The 23,112-nt window shown below is 41.7% G+C and overlaps 2 protein-coding genes across 3 annotated transcripts; both read left to right on the top strand.

Annotated features, from left to right (window-relative positions):
- Positions 1-1,012: 1,012 nt before the first annotated feature.
- On the top strand, positions 1,013-7,530 carry ppp1r14aa (protein phosphatase 1, regulatory (inhibitor) subunit 14Aa). Its single transcript, XM_071461108.1, has 4 exons — positions 1,013-1,483; positions 3,247-3,327; positions 3,552-3,584; positions 6,150-7,530. The coding sequence occupies exons 1-4, from the start codon at positions 1,280-1,282 to the stop codon at positions 6,327-6,329; spliced, it is 498 nt and encodes a 165-aa protein (XP_071317209.1). The 5' UTR covers positions 1,013-1,279; the 3' UTR covers positions 6,330-7,530.
- Positions 7,531-9,703: 2,173 nt separating this feature from the next.
- On the top strand, positions 9,704-22,702 carry exoc3l2a (exocyst complex component 3-like 2a). 2 transcript variants are annotated; one of them, XM_071461045.1, is made up of 14 exons: positions 9,711-9,843; positions 11,725-11,836; positions 12,830-13,401; positions 14,258-14,475; positions 14,936-15,686; positions 15,797-15,911; positions 15,990-16,100; positions 16,223-16,323; positions 16,635-16,745; positions 16,874-17,009; positions 18,759-18,881; positions 18,973-19,128; positions 20,097-20,218; positions 21,817-22,702. In XM_071461045.1, exons 3-14 carry the CDS (start codon positions 12,857-12,859, stop codon positions 22,130-22,132), a joined length of 2,805 nt encoding a protein of 934 aa, XP_071317146.1. In that variant the 5' UTR covers positions 9,711-9,843; positions 11,725-11,836; positions 12,830-12,856; the 3' UTR covers positions 22,133-22,702. The 2 variants fall into 2 exon arrangements, with proteins under 2 accessions (XP_071317145.1, XP_071317146.1); XM_071461044.1 differs by lacking the exon at positions 11,725-11,836 and having other exon boundaries at positions 9,704-9,843.
- Positions 22,703-23,112: the final 410 nt, after the last annotated feature.

Here is a 23,112-nt window from a genome sequence, read left to right as displayed (position 1 = left end):
AGTGAAATTGAAGTGGTATAAAAAGGGTTGGTCAGTAAGTATATGAGAATTAATTATTATAATAAATAGTATAGCCCACATACAGGATAGGACAGGCGATTCGTTTCTGGATGGGCTACTACTAATATCTATAACATTAATATCCTTCATTGCATTGTGAAGACAGGCTGTTATCAGGTAATACCAAGTGTCATATATTACCAGTCAGCATGTCAACATTCTTACTACCTATTTTAAAAATTAATTCCCATATAATGACCGACCAACCCTTTTTATTCTGCTTCAATTTTACTCTGTAATTCTCCAATATTTTACAGTAACTCCCGGTAATGATACTGCTACTACTTGTCGTTATACAGATTTCACTGATTTTACTTGATTGTTATTTCTTCACATTACAACATAATCACTGCATAAATCCTACATAATTAACAGCCTGTAAATGAAAGGGTTACCCACAGACCACAGAAACTCAATCACTGCACTGTATCTTTACACAGAAAATGGTTGTTTGCTGCTGTATTATTGTTTAAAATCTCGTTTACAGAGCCTTTAATCCATGGACAGCAATATCTGATCAAAGTAAACACTAGGACATGCTGTGGTACTTCTTCAAGCAGTGTTTGCCATGAGCAGTTCGAAGTTTACAAACCCTGCTTGAACAGTCAAAGGGGTTGAGAGCCTTTAAGGAAGTAAAGTGGTTTACTTGGTGCCGAGAGCTCTGGGTGTTGTCACCTCCTGTCTAACAAACGGTGTGGGACTGTGACATTATCAGCTTCAATGATGAACTGACTCAGGAGCCACACCTCATTAAATTAGCTGTCATTTATTTCCTGTCCTGAACTCTACAAACTGCATTTTCTTTTTTTTTTTCTTTTTTTTTTTGAATTAAGTCTGGTGTAAATGAACCTAATGCAAACAATTAATGCAGTTTTTTTTTTTTTTTTTTTTTACAATTTTGAGTTGCAAATTAGGCAAAAATAAAATAAAAGCTGATGATGAATGAAACCTTTGCATAAACTGTGGTTGCATCAAGTTGAAACTACCTTAAAAATGGCTGAAATGCTGTTTAAGTCTCTTGTCAGGCTGCCGACTTGATGAAGTGATTTCACAAGATACAGAGATTTACAGCAGTGTTTGTGTAGAAAGCCTGTAAATAAACAGCAGCAGAGAAAAAAACGTCCGCTTCCCAGCAGTCCGTGCCGCCGTCGCCTCCCTGCGCCGCTCTCTCCTCCTCGCTGCAAGAGCCACAAACCAGTCAGACCAGTCCAGAGCAGACATGGCAGACAAGCGGACCGGGACGACGCTGAAGGAAAATGACGAGGTCCATTCATCGGATATGGAGTCGTTTCCAGATCACGGGTGTAACATCCCGAAGAGACATGTACGGGTTACGGTGAAGTACAACAGGAAGGAGCTGCAGAGGCGGCTGGACGTGGAGAAGTGGATCGACGAGAGCCTGGACCAGCTCTACGCGGGTCAGGTCGGTGAAATAAGAACGAAAGAGAAACTGCTGTGGGTAGTTTGTATTTTAATGTTGTAGTCTGCTGTAACTTCTAATCAGAAAAAAAAACTGCTGTAGATTTTTAAGATGCACCTTCCCTACAGTAAAATGTGAAAAATGAGGCAGAGATCTTTAAATATGAAATGAAAGTTGTATTTTGACAAGACTGTGATATAAGGGCTCACTGGGATTGCATCACAGGGTTGAAGCTGGGCCCCAGGCCTCCTATAATGTATGAGGTGTTTAGTGGAGGGGAGAGGTGGGGCAGCCTGGTTCTCCTTACAAGGCCAAGCCTCCTGCAGATGTGCGGTCCAGTGCTGTCCCCTTCTCAGAGACCTGTATCTGTCTTGGGGGTTTCTGCCTTACATGGGCAGCAGGGAACTGAGACAAGGGTGAACGACGAGAAAAAGGAAGAGGAAAAGGTTGGAGGGAAAGTGCTGTTTGTCCCTGGAGGAGGTAAACACAGTGCATCTGACTGCTGAGGCAGCTGATAGGAGATTAGGATCTCTGGGGGGGGGGGGCAAAAGCCAAGTATGATGATTATAAGAAAACAGGATTCCTATTTTCACAACGATAAGGCGTCTCTGAGACCAACAAAGAAATCTTTTGCCTGAAGCCACTGGCACATTCACATGAACCCAAAACATTATTATGCGTAATAAAATGGTCCGTTTGGAACATGATTTAATTGCTTTTAATCGGTGTCGTTGTTGTAAATCAGCCTGTGATGATTACATAACTCAGACAAGTAACATTTTACTGCACAAAGTCACGCTGAACACCACAACAGTCAAACCCTGGTTACTGTCTCAGCAGAGAAGGACCAGTGTGAGGATCAGAGTTTGGAGGTGAAGCTGGTGGACTGCAGACACTTGCAGTCTTGTATGAGCCAAGGTCGCTGTCTAATTACACAGGCAGTGCAGTGCAGTGTTGTGGAAGGGCGGGTGGGACTGTCCCTTCACTCAGCTGTAACAATGGCTGTTTGTTCACACACAGCAGGCCCCTGTTACTGTACTGCGTGGACATCGTTGCTATTCAGACCCCAGAGCCTAAACGTACAAATGACTGAGATGCAGTGGGTGTGGGGCAGAATCGAAAGCCTCCAGCTGCTCTCAAAAACTGAAAATATTATTTTGGTGATATTGGTAAATTTATGAGGACATACTTTATCTAATCTGAATTTCTCCCTGTGCTTCACTGAAGTACCTGAGGAACTTTTTTGTCTTTTTTTTCATCTTCACAAGCATCTCAAGGTTTCCTGGAGGTAACCACACATGACTGAGTGATCAGTATTTTTATATGAATCCTGGATAACATGATTATGTGTAAAAGATAATTCCACTGATGTAGCAATGCACTCAGACAAGATCATCAAACAAAAGGAAAAAACCAGAGATGTTGTCTTTTTTTTTATTCCACGCATTTTTCTTCCTTGCCCACAATGCGACGCCACTGCCGACAGCTCGGTTGGAGATTTAGCCCTGGAGCCTTTAGCCTCAAGCAGAGACGAGAAGCAGGCGACAGAGGCCTGATGAGCTCACTTCTTCTGAACTCAAGTGACATGAACTGAAGAGAGTTATCAGACTTCACGCTGCTTGGGGGAGGAATGGGGAACGAAAAGGTCCAAGAGGCTGAACAGATCATAAATGTGTGTTCAAAGATTTGTCCCTCTTGTGTGATGACTGATTAAGATTGTGTGTGTGTGTGTGTGTGTGTGTGATTTCCTCTTGCGTTTACTTCAGGAGGCTGACATGCCAGAGGAGGTGAACATTGATGACTTGATTGATCTGCCTAACGTTGAGGAGAGAGTCAAAAAGTTAAAGGTAATATGAACAGAGTGACCCCGTCATTCAAACTGTGAAGGAAGGGGCTGATTATGGAACAGGAAGATCAAGAATTATCAACCACCTCAGTCACAGTCCTGATGGGCAGATTTGGTTCAGAGAGTTAATATTGTTTGTATTATATTGTTTGTGGCAGAATATTGATAATGAATATGTGATCGTGTGGCTGGTTTGTTTCAACACCATCTGCTTTTTTCCAACAGGAGCTTCTTCGAAAGTGTAGTAAAAACACAGAGGTATGTTTTAACTTGGAAATTACATTTGTAACCCGAGATCAATCATGATTACACATATTATTATGCAAATGTATACCTGCATGTGTATACACACACACACACACACACACACACACACACACACGCACAGAGCTAAACTGAAGCTGCAGCACCTGACACCTCGTCCCACAGTCCACACGCCTCAACAATGGCTTTCTGTGCTCTCTTGCCTTTTCCTTTCCATTTTAATGCTCAGACAATGAGTCTTTCTGGATGCTGTGGCGCGCTCAGAGATGCAAACACAGGCAAAAGAGCAGGGAGGGACAGTGTAGCTGCTGCTTCTCTTACTCAGTCTTAGTTTATTAGACCCTGATATGGATAGGTTCCCATTTTTTTTGGGTTTGCCTTAAAATAGTTCCTGTAATCATTCCTCCTGTTCATACCACACATTAAAATATGACCTCTTAACATGCTTTCAATGGCAATTATACTTACAAAGTCCATAGCCCTTGTTCTGTGCAAATTCCAAAGTCTATCTGAAGTTAATGGGAGACTTCAGTTACCTGAGTTAATGAGATTAAGCTTTATTTTAACTTCAGATAAACTTTGGGTTGTATTTTGCCCAGAATGAGGACTTTGGATGTTATCCCCCATCACTTACATTGGAAGGAGGTAGGAGGAATAATTACATCAAGCAAAACCATTTATTATATTCATGGGAATGTAAGATAGACTTGATAAATTCTTTGAGAGCTACTTCCAACTAAAAAAAGGTTTTTAAGAAATATGCTGTAAGATACAGTCTCAGCATGCACAGACTTAACATTACTACTGCTGATCAGTGTCTATAAAAGGAAAACAAAAGCACATGAATTGAGAGTCAGACAGATACTAACAGTCAGTATTTATTAAAGTCTGATGGTACTGTTGTCATAACACACTGCGTTTCTAATCTGGCTGTAAAATCTCACCATTGTAAAAAAAAAAAAAAAAGTAAGCAGTGATAGAGGTGAACTAAATGTCATGTTTAGAAAGTGTTGTCATTCAGGTCACACACTGGTGACGTATTGTCTAGAGCATTTTCACAGATTTATTTTGACAGTGGTTGTTAGTAATCACAGACAACACATTTACACCACAACACAAAACAGAGTGGGAACTTCCTCCTCTGGGTCGTGAGGTCGACCTCCTGAGACCCAGCTGCTCTCCAAGGCCTCTTCCATCTATGGGCATAAGAACACTCAAAATACTCACACAGAAAGGGGTGGAAAACAACTAAACACTACATTTATTTGGTACTAATTCTGCTACTTGTTGTTTATTTTTTAATGTTCTGATAACGGCTGTATGGATATTGTTTTAGTCATTTAAGGCATGGTAATAGTAGTTTTAAAAATGGTAAGGACAGACGAGCGTGACACAAGGTTCACTGTCAGTGGCCAGTAATCTAGATGCTTGCAGATGTTTCCATATAAAGTATCACTTACTACAAAACTGAGTTGCTTCCTCTATTTCTTTTTTTTGTTTTTTTTACCAAAGCTTTTCATTTCTTCAGAAAAGCAACCACTTGTGTTAAATGGTCTACATTTATGTTCTCCACAATTATACTTTGTACTCTGTACAATATGGGTGTATTATAACAGCTATAAACATCTGCATGTGCCCATCTTTCATTCATAATACAGATTCTGGATACTGTATGCTAAACTGGAGATCTACAGTATTTAACCAGGTTTCAGACAAACTGTCTGAGATCAGATGAGAAAAATGATCATTTGAAGCTAGTGCTGAAGAGGAGACTTTACAGATGTGTTTGGTTGTGACTGGTGGTGTAGCAGACGAAAGAGAGCAAAAAAGGCATCAGTAGACACAACAGCTAAACCACTGCATTAAAGGATAAGGCAGGAAATAGCCCTTTTTTTATTGTGTTTGTCTGTCTCTCTGTGCTTTTTAATTTCCTTAACCTGTCTATGGCTCTCACTGACACGCCCACTGATTACTAATGAAGTAATCAGTGCAACTGACATTGTAGTAAATACGGACTTTTGTGGGGACTATTTTCAGCTGTGGATTAATTTGGTGACCTAGTGAGCTTTCCCAGCAGCAGTATGTAAGATGAACTCAAAATAAACTGCTGTGTGCATTCATGGTAATGAAGGAACATGTCAGCCAGTGCAACAGTGAGGCTTACTGATGTGTGTTGTGGACCACAGTGGTGCTCTATGGCACAGAGGAATAAGATATTCTAGGTTTTAGATACACAGACAGGACTTGGAGGATACATTAATTGTTGGTTTTGGTCTTTTCATGACATTTGTTGACAGTATAAAGCATAGTTAACCTCACCAGACTTCTCCTTTCATGTCTACATACTGTATCTACAATGCTAAAATGATAAATGCTAAAAGTTCATCATGGATATCTGATGAGCAATTGGGAATCAAGAAATGCATTGAACATATACGTACATGAGTGCTTGAAAAAATATTTTTTCTTTAAATTGACAAATAACAACCACAGTTGTACTGACATGATTTCCTTTCTGCTCCATGTGACACCCTCTGTGGCTGCTGTGCTGCTCCGCAGCCCTTCATCAGAGAGCTGGTGGGGAAGCTGGAGGGAGTTCACAAGCAGGACGAGCTGCAGAGCGAAGGCATCGAACATCCGGTCATCTGTCACAGCCACTACCGGCACGAGCCCTACCACTTCAACAACCCACCACAACATTACCACCACCACACTAGAGGCCATAACCAGACCCTCTGACAGCTCCCCCAACAATATACATGAACACCCACACACACAGACGCAGAGATGAACAGATGGACACCACTCTCATGTGTGTCTCCTAACGGTTCCCACCACTAGCAGCACTATGAAGCAGTGTTTTTACGAATAGATCCCAGTTTTGTTGCGTAAGGATGCACACACATGCACATGCAGGTACTGCCTGACATATTCACATCCTGTTGACTCTCCACTGGTCACCTGACAACCTCTCACTGATAACAAGACTCCAGGGGGTTACTGCTCCTAGTCGGGCAATAGTCCAGCACATCACCCCAGTAAAACCCACAGCTTGTTGTCTTTACACTTTGTTTCTTGAGAGGCTTAAACAAACAAGATATCACATGTTAATTAGTGAAGTTAGAGGTGCTGGTAGGCGACTTTTTCTACCTTTGGACAGAGCCAGGCTAGCTGTTTATGCTAAGCTAACTATGTTGACAGATAGTTGAGTGGTATCAGTCTTCTCATCTAAGTCTTGGCAAGAAAGCAAATAAGCACATCTACCAAACTTTCAAACAGTGCCTTATCTTAATTTTCCACGTGTTGTTAATTGGCCAAGAATAAGACATCAAATAGATAAAATGTTTCTATATGTTAACTATCTGCATCTCCTCTTGCAGTATCCCCCAGGATTTATTTGCAGCACAAAATCTTTTTACTTGACTGGAATCATTTGTCACTGTCTTGCTCTGACTGTTAGTGTCACTCTGTCAGAGTACACATAGTTGGAGAAAGAGAAAAAACAAAAAACAAAACAAAACGAAAAAAAAAAAAACAGAATATACAGCTCTTTATTTTAAAATCACATCCTGGCACATATTCAACACCACACATTGACTTTACATCACTGACACTTCCACCTGCCACTGAACACACAAAATGCTATCTTAGATGCGCATACGACTTCTTTAACGTCTGTTAAAGTTTGATAGTTATTTATTGTCATGATTACAGGAAGTGGACACAGATCCAACATACTAGTATAATGTAACACTGGCAGTAATCTTGTTGCATTGCTTCCCCTGCAGTGTTTGATGATATTTCACTGTGGTTCATACCTTCGGTTTATGAGTTGTGTTGTTACTACACTCTCAGTTTTGTCTGTCCATTAACTAAATTTTGTCTCTGCAGGGAGACACCTGTCCTTTTGCAGGAATTGCTAATAAAACAGTTTCTGTCACTGCGTGTGCTTTATGTGTTATATTCTCTCTACTTCTCCATGAAGGCTATGTAAACTGTAAATATACCAGAAATGCCAGTTTATGAGGAACGCCTGTATAATCCATGTCATACAATACAGTAGATCAGATAAAAATCATGTATATGGTCACAACTCAGACTCCTGTTAGTCATGTTGAACTGGACTCTGTCAAACTCAGAGGTATATGTTTTGAATCTTAACACAAAGTGGAACATGGGTCAACAGTTTATCTCCCTTTGGTCCCCTACAGTACGTAACACAAATGATGCATTGTTGTAAAAGTAGCATGTATTTAAAAAATGTAAAGAAATATTAAACAACACTAAATACATCTGCCTGACCCTATCAACTCATAAACAGTGTAAAATAAGGACTATAATTATGTCCACCCAAAATACCCTCCCTCAAGACCATTCATCATATCCTACATATGTTTCAATATACTCAAGCATGCACAGAGAATGTTCCTATATTTCCCCTACAGTCTTGTTGTACCAGTACCAGTGTATGGTTTTTGGGGTAATGCTCCTGTAAATTTGAATGAGTTAAAGACATATACGGTAAATATCTAAAGTGCTAATACTAATCTGTGTATGTCATATGTCAGTATGTGATTTTTCACATCTAGTCACAGTCTAAACGTTTATAAACATTTATGCATGGCATTTATTTTTAATTCTAAGAGGAAAATAGAGTGATTGTTAGTATTTTGTCACAATAAGGTCCAAAATTATACTCTTGGATCGTTGAAGGGGTGGAAATGGGTGGCAAAATCTTCATGGTACTGTATGACAACAGAGAGAGAACACAAGCGATTGGCTAAAGGGGCGAGTGTCAGGCTGTGATTGGATGTTAACGAGAACAGGTTCATGGAGTTTAGAGATCGTGGGAAAAAGCTTGTGACTTAGAAAGCAAGGAGATTGTCATCCTGACTGAACTTTATTATAGGTGTAACTTACATACTGCTCATATATGCAAAGGATTAGAATTAGTACGAGGAACACACAACACAACTCACAACACTCAACGACATTAATCATCGGTAAGATGATTAATGATTAATTGATTAACTGCTCCACTCCTTTGTACAGTCAGATGTTCTAGAGCTGTGGTTCTAAAAGTGGAGTCTGGGGACCCTCATGGGTCTTTGAGGAGGTTCCCAGGGGCCCCCAGAAAAAAAGAAAATAATTTATTTTCACTATAATTCCACCCATAAATAACTCAATGACAGGATGTAGCCAATGTGATTATTTTGACTATGGGTTTCAAACACTCTGTTAGAAAACATTTAAAAGCAAAAAATCAAATTATCAAATGAGGGACGCTGTCACAGAATGGGTGTCCGTGGTCTAATTTGTGTCAGGTTAAGGGCCCTTGATGTGAAGCGAGACAGAGGGACTCTACCACTTGTCCTACCCCAGACTGTCCACCTGGTGGCAGCATGGAGCCACAGAGAGCACAGCAAAGGTTGGGAAATGTTCAATGATGGGTCTTAACATGTTGCATTGGTTGGTTGTTTATTAAAGTTGAACAATACAAATTTGAGGCATTTGCACACACACAAACACACATACACACACACGCATACACAGACACGAACGCACGCACTTCTCATATATCCTTCAATTTTAGCCATGTCATGGCTGCAGTGACCTTGAAGCGCTGTATTAACTGAAGACAATGTGTCAGAGTTGTGAGTGTCTCTTCAGTTCAGGTCTGTCCACTTTAAGTCTTCCGCTGAGGACAAATACACTGCAGATGGTGCATGAATGGAATTCGGGCTCAAGGCCATTGACACTGAGTCATCTTCGAGTTCATTATCTACTTCTAATAGAAATCAGCCAGGGCACGATGCTCACAAACACACAGAGTATGTAGAGCTGTTAAAAACATAAAACACTGCAAGGGGGGGTGGGGGGTGAGGATGGGGGGGTGCTCTGTCCAACTCTATCTCCCTTCACTGTACAGTTAATGCAATTAGTGCAATTAGAAGGGTCCCCAGGGTGCGGGTGTGGGGGTGTTGGGGGGGGCAGAGGGTCAGTGGCGTAGGAGGGGGAGAAAGGACGGGACGGGCCTTTCCTCAGGAAAACATATCACCTTCCACCACAATAGAGCCCGTCAGGAAACCACAGGCAACCACATTGCTCTCTTGAGTCACCGAGTACTTTCAGACACGCTCTCACACTCATCAGTCACACACACACATGCACACACTTCACAGCCTGGCAGCCTGCACAGCCAGCACACTCCAGGATGACATTGTACTAAAACACTGCAAGGCAATCTCATCAGGTAAGCCTCATCCTCTGCTCTCGCAGACCGGGTTTGAGTTTGGACTCTGATGCTTTCATTTTCATGTGTTTCTAGTGAGAGAGCTGATTTTGTTCCTTCGTGCTTGCTGTAGTTAACCTGACTGACAACATTTTCATATTATTGTGTTTCTCTGCTCAGGTTATTGTATGTGGACACTGTTTTTCTAGTTGTTACACAATCAAAAATTGATGCCCATCCATTTGTTGTGTTGTTATTCTCACTGATAGAGTGTTGCTTATGTTGTTCAGTGACTTATCTTGTAACACTCACTCACTGTTTTTGTTATATTGAGCAAACTCTGTTGCATATTGATGAAGACCCTTTAGTTAAGTCTGCCGTCTTCATGGCACCTATTGTTCTCTTCAGAAAATGTTTTGTTTTAGAGTCGTAAACTCCTTCACAGCCATTTGCAGCCAAGTGTTTTCCTGTCCTCCTCTTGTGAGTGTTGAAGTGTTGGCTTGGAAAAGGTTATCAAGTTCAGACAAAAAGATAAAATTACACAGGCATAATGCAAAAGCACTGTATATTTGTATAACAGCTGATAAAGATGGAGAGCATGAGTTTATATTTTCCTGACCCACAGACACCACTGTGTAATGTGCGAGACCTCATGGTTATATTTCATAGATGCTTCATATTTGATCATTTTCATTTTAAGCCTGGGTGGTAGAAAGTAGCATTATGGACTTTATACATTAGAAAACTACTTCATATCAAAGTTCATTTAAAAAAACACTTTTCAGCTTCATGATCCTGTGTGATGATGATTATCATTTTCAGTCTTAGACTTAAGACCAGACTGTGTCTCTTCTCTTTGCCATGGACATGTTTCAGTCTCTATGTGGTTACTAAATCACTTAAAGACATGATTTTGATATAGAGGTCAGCTTGTGATTAGATTATTGTCATTCTGATCCACTGGAAAAAAAAAAAAAAATCTGCAGATGACATTGGTTACAGCAGGGAGCTTCGTGTGCATATATAATGCTGAGAGAAGAGCACTGGACTGAGAAAAGTGATGTGAATAGTGCAAAAAGGGCTTAAACTAAACAAAGATATATCCACATCTGACTTTGTAAATGAATGTAAATGAACATTTTTCAGTACAGAACATGTACAACAAGGCACTCAAGTTATTAAAATATAAATATGTTCATTCGGAGCACATTTACATTCCTTTAATCATATGCAAGGTTTATACTATTTTTCTGATTATTTCAGAAGTAAATTTACTGAGTCTATATGTTATCTATATTGTCTGTGAAAACTGTAGCTGAAGGATCTTTGAATAATACACTGATACAGGGGTTTTAAACAGTGTTGGTTTTTTTTCTTTAAAAATGCCTCTGTTTCGGGTTATGAGAACAATTATATATATCAAACAGGCTCACACTCTCTTAAAACAATACTTACAGGCTCATGTGTACACTGCAACTTTGGTTGCTGTAATAGTTCCTCTTCTCATAATGAGATTTAATAGTTTGAGCTCAAATCCACAGCCCTGGTGCAAAAATGCATTCGAAGATCCAGTTAAAGCTCATGAGGCTTCAACAATCTGCCAAATAAATTGGCTGTCATCCAAGGTTACAGTCTTTTTATGATAAAAATCCCTCTGTGTTTCCTCGCTGGTCTGAACAGGAAGGACAGAATTTCAAAGTAAGATCAACTTTGGAATTTGTCTAACTCTGCTGAAGCTGTCTGTCAGCTTCATCTGAAGCAGTAGATTTTGTCCCCCCATCTCTTGTAATAAAATCACATGAGTAAGGGACCTCAGTGTGGCCTGTGTGGAGAGGAGAAACAGTTACATTTTAATGTACATGAGCATGTGAGTGTTGATCTAGGATGAACCTTTCCCTGAAGGTGTCTGTCGGACTCAACTCCACAGCGGACAAGCTCCTGAGGTCTAGAGGAAAAAAGGGATCAGCTCCCCCTGATACTGTAGCAGAGTGTAAACCCAGTGTTACAGTCACAGGTATTAACAACATAATATCATGTCACTGTAACTGGATAATGATGAATTATATTTAAAACAACAGGGTGGTGCGACAGGAGTCTCCACTAAGATGCATAAATCAAAATTCCACCTTTGTGCTTACAAGTGATTTTTTCATTTCATTATTTAACCTTTATTTAACCAGGACACACACTTCAGATACACTGTCTCTGAAAAAATAGCAAAACTGACAATTCTCAGTCATTACATCCTGGAGGTTTTTGGGTGTATGACATTCTTGAGCTGTGCTTTAGACTAAACAAGAGAAGAACTCCCTGACTGGGCTCAGGAAAAGAAATTATATTTGAGAGGTACATGTAAAATATTAGATGATTCTCTAAATTAGCAGCAGACAGATCATCATCTTACAGTAAAATGTCCAGATGTAGAATGTATAAAATCAAAGGGATGGATGATCAGAAAACTGTATAAAAGAGTCGCCTCACAGTGAATCTTATGTAACTCTGCTGTCACTCACAGGCCGCAGGTCAGCCTCTCTTGACCCGGTCCACACAATTATTTGTTTCTGAATGGTGTAATATTTATGAAAGGTTGCAGAGCAGCACATGTAAATGCAGCAATATTTTGAAAACATATTTCCTATTTGCTTAGTGAAGGGCATTACACAACCAGCATGTGAAAGGATGTTTTTGATTTTGCTTATATAAACTGTCTCGTGGCTGATTTACCACCAGAAAAACTGTTTTCCACATTTGATGAGTTCAGTTTTCAGTCACACATTGCCAACTTCCTGTATGTCCTGAAAGGACAGAGCCATGTGTATAGGGATTCAACACATCCTGGTTTGATTTCTCCGTTGTTAGTATTGCCATAGCAGATTCCTGTGGGTTGTGTTTTACCTGTGAGTCATACTGAAGTCGATCAGATAAGCAGATGGTCACATATTTGACCTTTCTAAAATTGTCGTTTTAACACTTTGACAAAATCTCACACACCGGTCTTGTTTTCCAGTTTTATTTTTAAATCTCAGTTGCAACCATGCCCATTCTGAAGAAGCTCCCGGGAAGGTCCAAGAGCTGCCACGAGTTCCCCAGAGTGAACGGTGAATTGATCCTGCCCCGGCTGGACTTGGACCTCAGGGATTTGAACGATCTCAATGATCTCAAGGAATTGAATGACCTGAAAGATCTGAACAAGAACCTGAATCCCTTTGAAGATGTGGACCTGGATGATGATGAGAGGAACGGAGGTGATACAGGCCTCATCATGGGGACGGTCAGGGGTAACCTCCAGCTCAGGTCAACCCGTGATGGAGAAGAGGAGGAAAATGAGGTGAATGCAGAGAGGCACGGCGCAGGGAACCCCAAAGGGAAACCCCTCAGAGGGACCCTGGAACGGATCTGTGGAGTGTCGCCCCTCAAAACCCTGGGAAAACTGGGGAAGGGGCTCCGCATATCGGGACGCAACGTATGGGGGAACAACTCTCCCCACTACAGCCCTGGAGACTCAAACACGCTCCCCCCAGAGAGGGAGAAAAGGAAAGGACTACGCAGAAGCTCGGAGGGAATTATGACCCTGCTCCGGTGAGGAGGGGTGGGGAGTTGTTCCTTGGATTTCTAACACAGAGAGCAAAAAGTATGAGACCTTTGACTGAGGTATTGTACAGTATATACAAACCCAGAGAACCACATGATTCATGAGATCAAAATGGGAGAAGGAGAAAAAATTAAATGCAATTAATGGCTCTGCAAAAATACATCCATCACATGAAGCAAAACAAAGATAGAAAATAAACCTTAACTATTGATACTTACAAAAGCTCATTTTCAGGAATCAACAGCAAGAGAATATATATATCTATAAAAAATAAATAACATCCAGTGATGTCAGCAGTAATCAAATAAAATCAAAATTATCCCCTACAAATAAAAATGTTTCATAGAAAACAGTTAGAAATCAGAGAATCAGGGCCGTTTCTGAACAGCTGAGGTCTAAGAGTGTGGTTCTCTGAGTCCCAGAGAAGCGGGTGAGAAATGGGGAACCGCTTGTTACCTTTGCAGGTCAGTAACAGTACAGCATATAATGTGCTTATTTCCTGAGGAGTTATGTAATATGCCATAGCAACTTGTTGATCTACGGAACCTCTTTTGTTTGTCTGTGGCATGTTGTGTACTGTGCTTACTGAATGGCTCTATTTTTAACTGAGGCCATCATGCTCCACAGCAGCAGCAGCAGCAGCACAATTTAGCAGATGTGTGAATGTGTGGTATTGCAGCTATAGCTGCGACTGGCCACACAGGACAGTATGGTGCAAACTTCAAGTCGCCTGAATGTTATTCACATTCACACATGCCTATATATTGCAAGTCTAGGTCTTCTTATTCAAACTCCTTGCAGACGCAAGCGTTCATGTTCTTTGTTGCTGTGGATGTTGTGCAGCTTTACAGGTCGACGTAAGGAGGAGCGCAGAGAAAGCCTGCCCTGTGGGGACCTGAGCGCAGGCAGTGAGGTGGAAGCTTCCAGACGACCCTCCTTCCTCAGGATGGTCAGTCTGGGCAAGCTGAAGAGGGAATCCATGTCAGACAAGGCCTCCCAAGAGGCTGAGGAGGAAACAGTGGAGGAGGAACCGGTGGTCAAAACTAGAGAGCCCCTGTCAGGTAATATCAAGGTGTAAAAACATCTAGATCCTGATTACAAACTTATCTTTACACATCAAGTGAATTAGAAGAATCTATTAGGAGTAGTTTGTTAGAGAAAGTTTCTCTTCCTGGTCAAGTTTCAGCTGTACATCCTCGCAGATGACGCTGAGAGGTCCCCAGATCCCTGAGTCACTGGGTTCAATCAACCCGTGGACTGTGAAATCAGGAAATGACCACACATCCTCCTACCACAGGTTCCTCTAGATAGATGTTCAACCAAGCTACTGTTCAGACTCCACGGGGAACCTCGCTTGGAATAGAAGTGTGCAGAATGAGCAACAAATAGCCCAATTTGTCAGTCAGACACGCGCACAACTACTCAATAAGCATAAAAACAGAAACACACATGATCACCCCTTCATTTTGTGAATGTTGCATATAAACATAAAACTTGTTTTTCTCCTCCTGTCCTCCACAGTGCTGGAGATCCTACAGCTGGTCAACCACAGGGACCTTCTCCTGGCCGACACACACATTCAGGAGTTGGAGCGAGAGTGTGAGCTGCTGTCTCTCCTGCCGACCCCAATTACTCCCGCCCATACCCCTACGCTCTGTCCCAGCACGCCTCCTGGCATGATCCCCTTATCATCCTCGTCCATCGATGACTCCCTCAGCTCCAACGCAACTCTGGATTCAAGCCGGCGGAAGGCAAAGGATGTGGAGCTGCTGTACGAGGCCCTGCAGAAGGAAATGTGGGATGTGGTGCGGGAGTCCCTGCGTCAGCCCAGTGCTGGTCCCAACCTTGGGCTGGTGGTGCTGGTGATCCAACAGGAGGAGCATGCTGATGCTGCCTGGGCCCTGAGAGAGGAGACCAAGCCAGAGCGAGAGGGCCCACAGGTCCAGCCCAGCCATCGTCCGCGGCGACTGAAGATGAAGTGGAGGCAGGCTGTGGCGGAGGCCGCAGACTGGAGCCTGCCACATCAGGTGGACACCCAGGCAGGCCAGCTGGCCTCGTACCTGGAGCGCCTGAGGAGCCGGATGGTGGATGACCTAGATGCAGCGAGGAGGAATGCTGTATCCATTTACCCAGAGGAGTTTGCTGCCTTCCAGGTGTACTTGGAAAGTTACCATCGAGCCGTGGCCAAACGTCTGCGGACTATTACCAGTGGCCCGCTGCAGATTACAGACGTCTACTCACTACTGGACTGGTTCTACAACATCTACAGCAGGTAGGGTCTCTATAGACAGTGAACCTGGGTGCTCCACTGCAATAATGACAAATTTCTATTACAAACCTGAGAGCTGAACTGGTTCAGTAATGATTCATCATCTCCACCAGGGATGTTCTAGGAACCATTGGCACAACCACACCCATCAACTACTCCCCTCTGGAGCCTATTCTGCCTCAAGACACCGTGGACAGGCTGGAACAGGACTGCATCAGTATTGTTCGGGTAAGAAATGTTACTTTTGCTGTTTCTTAGAAAATCTGGATGGCAGACACATTAAAAATTTTTTGCTGTGATTTCCAGGAGAAGGTGACGACAGAGCTGATGCATGTTCTGGATGAAGAGGAGAGGCGATGGGCCCAGACTCTGCACATAGAGGAGTACCAGTCACACCTGGCACGTTCTGTCATCCAGGTATGTGGTCACTCATTATTTTCACAGTGAAAAGAAATCTCAGAAACTCACTTTTATGTGATTTAAAAAAAATGATTTTAGTGATACTGTTTTCTTATCACTCATGTCTGTCCTAATTCCAGAGGCTAAAGGTGGATTTGGACAGATCCACATCTGTGAACCAGTTTCTCGGGGCAAGAGTGGCTCGCTGTAGTCTCACTGGACTGGCTGACTTTCTCTACAAGTGAGTACATGTTAGCAGACAGGAACAAAGTCAGGGAAACAGTCTGCAAAAAAACTGAAAGTTGAGTTATTACCAAACTTTGTGAAAGTTGCAAATTTGATTTAACTTTCATGATTTGTAGTTAGCCAAAAACAAAAACACTGCAGCAGGTATAAAGTAGAGTAATACTGATGTTGGAGGGGTGGTCTAAAAAAATATTGAATGTGCTGGATGACACTTCTTCGTTTTTACAGGATCGGATGATATTATTACAGTATTTTACAGATTATATTAACATTCAGTAGGCTCTGATAAAACCTCCATGTGTTCAGTTTCCAGAGGAAGGTGGAGATGTTTCATGAAACCCAGGCAGAATTTGGAGACAGAGGGGACGGATATGTTTCCAGGACCATAGCTCTCGTCAACTGCTGCCCCCCTCTCAGGTAGGCAAACATCATCAGTCTTGCCTTTTTATTTATTTTTCATTTATTTATATTTTTTGGGTGGGTGGGGGGTTTCATCGCAGTAACTTGCAGAAATTGCAGCTTCATATCTCCTGTGTGTCCTCTAGATCGTTTGTGGAGCGCTGCAGGCAGTGTGACCCACAGGGCAGCGAGGAGTCAGGGCAGAGGGCCAACTCCTCCCTGGACAGGATCGTCAACCAGTCGGTGAAGGTGCTGACTGACCGACTGTTCGAGCACATCAGGGTGAGTACAGCATCAGGAAGTCTCATCTCAGTGCTTAAAGCTTGTTTCCCTTAAACAAGAACCCTATAAAGGACAACAATGATTGTACAAGGAGCAAAACATGTTTTCTGTTCTTTTAGTTCAACGTTTAAAAGACAATCAATCACTCATTGTGATTGATTGCTCACTGTGGAAAGAACTGCTCACAGTCACAATGTAGATGAAGTTAATTTGTTAAAACTTGTTAGAAAACATTGTCCATATACAAATGTGACCCATTAGTAACATTCATCACATTTCAGGAAGTAAACACTGATAATTTTGATCCAGTCCCAGCCTCAACCTCAGCCAGCAGACAGCTCGCAGTGGCCCCCTAGTTAGTCAGTTGTGTATTGACTTTTGTCACTCTGTTAGCAGAAGACTACACTATTAGCAACATTCAACATGGCCCCTCATAGCCTGTTTTTATGGTAAATATATCTACACAGCCAACCAGTACAACACAGTTAGATATTACAGGAAGATGAGGTTAGCAGTCTGTTACCTGTCCAGGAGATGAACAGCAAGCTTTTACAAACTCTGACACACTTCACCAAACAAAGCATTTTTCGAACAGCCAATAGGAACACTCTCTCACTCTGAAAAAACCTGTGATTGGCCAAAGTCTCTTGTCACGGGCCAGATTTTCTAAAGTCTGTAAACAGAACCAAGGAGGAGCAGATGTCTAGTTTGCTCTCAGAACACTTGAATTGCAATATGCTAAAAGGTAGTTAAGGTAGTTCTGCCTATTGACACCAAAGACTGCGTACAACAACTTTAAAGAAGATGACTGATATGTTTTGTAAGTAGAATTTTAGATAAATGTAGTGTAGTAATAAGTACAATAAATTCCCTCTGAAATGTGGTGGAGAAATGTAAAGTTAGAAAATGGAAATTCTCAGGGATAGTACAAGAACCTAAATACACTTGATACTGACAGTTGCAACACTTTGGCACTTTTTGCATTTCTCTCAGTTTCTTTAAGAATATCTGGACTAGACCAACCAAACTTTTATATGATATACTTACATTTGTCTGCTGACTAACCATATCATTTAAAGATGATTACATATTCACATTCACAATATTTATTTGAATGCAAGAATTGAAATGTTGCAACTGACCCTGGGGACAGTTGCAACATGGATCAAGGACAGTTGCAACATGTTAAAAACACATTGAATTTCACTGATTAACCTTTGCTTTTTGTCTCTAAGCACAGTATTCTGAAAATATGCATTGTTTTACAATAATGATAGTATTATTTATTTATTTAATATGTATGAAAGGTTGAAGTTATTGAGTTGTTTTGCATAGAACATAGAACCTACCGTGACTCAGAATATGCTCAGTTTATTTCATTGCTTATGATGAACAGAACAGGCAAATGTATTGTATGACAAAATGGGACTTAGAAAATCATTGCCAAAATAACTTATTTTGTATTCTCTTATGTGTTAAAATGAGCAATTATTGTTGCATCTGTTGTGCTATGGGACAAAATTTGCTGCAATATATTGGCCATTTTGAATTAAAAATGTTGAAACATACTGTTGTGTGGTCTGTTTTCATACGGCTGCTTAGTTTGGGGACAGTTACAACAACTTGCTGATTGGAGGAATAAGACTTGTTGCAACCGTCCCTTGTTGCAACTGTCCCCAGTCTGCTCTATTTGAGTAAATGTACTTTGCTTCTCTACTCTGTTAATTAAATCTTGGTCTGTTGTTCCAGCCTTTCTTTGACAAACTGATAAAGAGAAAATGGCTGAATAACACGGAGGCCTTTGAGGCCATTGAATCCAGCATTAAACAGCACTTCAAGAAGTTCAGAAGGATGGACGCTCCTCCATATCAGGTAACGCCTGAGTGATCAAACACATTCTGTGTTTAATTTGTTTAAATAAGACGCAGTATTTACAGTGATGAATGTTGTGTACGGCTGACAGAGGCTGGTGGGTGAGGTGCACCGGCGGGTCCTGGTAGAGTATGTCCGAGCCATCATGCGAGGACGGGTCATCTGCACATCCTCCAAGATGAGGAAGAGGATGGCTTTCCGCCTGCAAGATGAAGCCAAACAGCTGAAGGGGCTCTTTAGAGATCTGGTGAGTCTGGTCTTTGTTCATTTAAATGAATCAGGCTATGTCATTAAAGAGGACAGAACGCATTTAAACCGACTCAGACTGCACAGGACACGCACTGCATCCAAGACACAACATAATTACTTTTCAGGAGACCCCGGCTATTATTAATAATCCCAAAATGCTGATTGTTCAAAACACTGAGCAGAGCTGGCGAGGGGAACGCAGAGCCTGGTGGCTGTGAATGGAGCCTGACCCTCGAACTTCCTAGGTCAGGAATAACTCAGACAGTGTTGATACAGGAGTGAGCTCTGAAAAACGGCTGCCGTCAGTGAGATGGAGATGGATGAGCCAGGCTTACGTTAGCACTTGCCACGGGAGGGAAGAGGGTGTAAAACAACTCGGCCTGTCAGTGTGGCATTTGCCCCCTTTATGTGTGTGAGTTCAAACACACAACAGGAAGCCGCTGTGTTCAGAAGGAACTTCCTGTTCCTGTCAGCTGGCCGGCTTTGATGTGGCTCTGGGATGGCCTTGATGGCCTTTTTCACTGAGGAGTGAGATGAAGTGTCTGTGGAAACTGGGAACTTGGGGTGTGGAGGGCTGGAGAGAGATTAGTTTTTAATGGCTGTCTAAAACAGACGCTGTTATTTTTAGTGAATGCCAAGCCAAGGAATTCTGCCTTCTTTTTCCTGAGTGTTTGAAAGAAAACAGGACCTAGAAAAACAGAGGTGGAGTTTTGTTATTCACTTAGTAAATCACCTAAATGTTTGGCCTCTGGCCTTAAGGTATTAATCTGTTTCTTCTGCTAGTCCTGCCTCTTCTTCAAAACACTGGTTTAATAGAAAGAAGAAGCCATTTGGATAAACAGTGATAGCACAACGAAAGGAAGCCCATTGTAAATACCAGGTCCATGTTTTTTAAGGGAAATAAATACTTACACTTGTCACATGATATTTAAATAATTTCTGCCCTTTGTCTTGTCTCTTCTTCAGGAATCAAACTCGTCCTGGTTGGACAGCATCATCTCTCACCTGGCTGACATCATTCTGCTGGAGGACACTCCCTCCATCCAGATGGAGGTCGCCGTCCTGGTGAAAGAGTTTCCAGATATACGGTGAGTGTTTCTAGCAAATGACCTGTGTTGGAACGTTTCTATTTCAACCAGGAAGCATCTATAAAAACAGATATATCTGCTCTTTACCCCCAAAGGTCTTATATTATTTTATGCTTACTACTACACATTCAGAGTGCTGTTTTTGGCACTTAGCCTAAGCAGAGAAAATGTAAGACTATGTATGTAGTTTTTTTTTGTTTTGTTACAATGGCTCAAAACAAGGAAAAGGAGCACGGAAACGTATCTACATTAACTTTGCTATTTTTGGAGAAGAGTGCGGGACTGTTTTGAGAATGCATGAGGCTGAGAGGCCTCGGGGGGACCCAGCCGCCCAGGCTGTTTGTGCACAGATTAAGACTCAGGTGACGGTTGGCAACCTACAGCCGCATGTGACGCATAACCCTCCGTGGAGCAGACAGGAAGCTGCTGCCGAGTACTTCCTGTTCCTGCCACCCTGCAGGAGACAGACTGGTGCCACGCAGTGAATCAAAGAGGGAGAGGTGTGGAAGAGGAGAGCAAAACACAGCAGTTCAGACCTGGAGACATGCTAACTCACTGCTTGACTCACCCCTTTTGTTTACTGCATGGCATCCCCTGCTGGTATTTTAGGACATGAAAGGCTGCCGGCCTTCCTTGAGTTTTCTGGGTGCTTCACTGAATGGCAGCAGACTCCATTCATAGACACATGACTGTGTGAATCTACACCTGGGAATACATGTCAGTCCTTCCAGTCTTTCCTCCTTATGTAGTCATGCATCCAAATGAGTATTGATGTGTCAGAAACCAAAAACACGTCAGTGCTGCTTGCTAATAAGGCATCCTTTGTATGGGGTTTATTTATTGGAAATAATGCCTTTATAAATAGATTATAAATAACTTACTAATGTGTTGTACATTAGTTATAAGACACAAATAAGCGCTTTTAGTTTCCCAGGTTGACAAAAATTCTTCAATTTGACATTTGCTTCATCTTAGGAGAGTGCTATAATAAATAAGAGTATAAATATAATATGATATATAATAATAAATAAGTAGTATAAAATATCCTCAAAATGTAACTCCTTCAGTCTTTTTCAGCCTTTTTTTCCTCCACCTCCAGCAGAAACGACTGCTAGCAGATCCAATGCAATATTAGCACTTCAGCACAAATTCATCAAAAAAAACCAAACAACAACTGAAGATTTAATTAATTTATCAAAAATCTTGTATTTACAGTATAATGTATACCTGCAGACTTGGTGGCTCATTAGAAAAAAGAAACACAAAGTATAAATATTAGAAACATTATAAGATATATATAAGATATATATATATATATAAAGCTCTAATTACTAGCTTATAGTCCACCCATAAAGCATTAGTGAGTGATTTACTCAACATTAACACAGTTACACCTTATAAACTCTATGAAATGTGCCTTTTTAGAAAACGATACCAAATCATCTGTTCTTTCCCAGAAACAGATGCAATGACTCAGAGAGATGTGACTGTAACTCAGTCATGACAGCCTTTGACGACACCAGACTGCCCCAACTTCCATTAACACCCGTCTGCCTCCCTTCCCCTCATCCTCCTCCTCATATCCTTCCTCTCCACAGGAAGAAGCACGTCTCCACCCTGCTGAACATACGGGGGATGATGCGACAAGCAGAGCGCCAAGAGATCCTCAACATCGTGAAAGATTTCGAATGCAACAGTGTCCTCATGTGCCGGGACCACGCCCTCTTCTCTGACATCCCCATCACCTCAGAGGTGCACTGCATCAGCTTGGGTTTCCTCCGCCTCGCTATGACTGTCTCCAACTGGTTCTCAGAGCACCGCCCGAGGCGAAACCACAGGATGAATGGCAGAAACCCAACACCTCAACCTGCTGAGAACACGGAAGACGTGAATAAACTCCAAAGAGAAGACTAGCTGTTGTTTGTGTTAGGAGAGCAGTCACAGACATGCTGTGAAGATACTGATGAGATGTACATGCACCTTGACCACAAACTGTACCAAATATTGTTACCAGCCATTGAAAGAAACTTGACCTCAGGTACTGCTCGTACTGTACACGCTCACTTACTGACATTTCTCCATCTCCACACATGTGTTTTTAATGGAAATGTGAATAAGACCGTGCATCATAATGGCTCATTATAGTTTGTAGTTATTTTTATTTTGATCTAAACAAATCCAGAAATAAATAAGTGGTATAAAATATCCTCGAAATGTAACTCCTTCAGTCTTTTTTAGCCTTTTATTCCTCCACATTGTTGCAGAAACAACTGCTAGCAGATGCAATGCAACATGATTTAGTTGATGTTTTCTGTTTTAACTTGTATTTACCCAACCATATATACCCATTCTCTGGTATATAGTGCATATGTATGTGAGGAAATAGTGTAAGGAAATGTAAATGTGTTGAACTCTCACTGTGAATGAAATGGATCTGTTGCTGGAACCGTAATAAAAACCCATTGACTGGGTAGATGAACCAGATTGAGCAGCTCTGTTGTTGTGGGTAAAAATACTGTATTCTGTGTCTCAGTTAAAAACAAAGAGGAACTCACTGTCACAGTTATGGATGTGCTATTGTACAATTGTCTTATTTTGCCTTCTTCTAACTTTAGGTGTTGTGCTGCCTGAACATGGGCATGTCCGACACTAAGTCTAGAGCTATGTTAAACAATACATACCAACCTCTTTGACAGACATGGGTCAGAGGGTCTGACGCAGAACCGGTTCTGCGAGTACATATACACACATACTTTATGCCTTTGTTGTTTATCTTAAGGATATGGCGGCTTTGTTCAGCGCTGAGATCTTGAAATATGGGGCTCCACCACAGCTACTATATGACGCTCAGCCGCCGGACTAGAGGGGTCACACACCCTGAGGCCAACAACGGG

The sequence above is a fragment of the Trachinotus anak genome, unplaced genomic scaffold, assembly GCF_046630095.1.
Source record: "Trachinotus anak isolate AG129_WGS33_773 ecotype Australia unplaced genomic scaffold, CSIRO_AGI_Tana_v1 ptg000024l, whole genome shotgun sequence".
NCBI classification, from domain to species: Eukaryota; Metazoa; Chordata; class Actinopteri; order Carangiformes; family Carangidae; genus Trachinotus; species Trachinotus anak.
The sequence above is the reverse complement of the archived record's forward strand: the minus strand, read 5'-3'. Positions and strand labels throughout refer to the sequence as shown.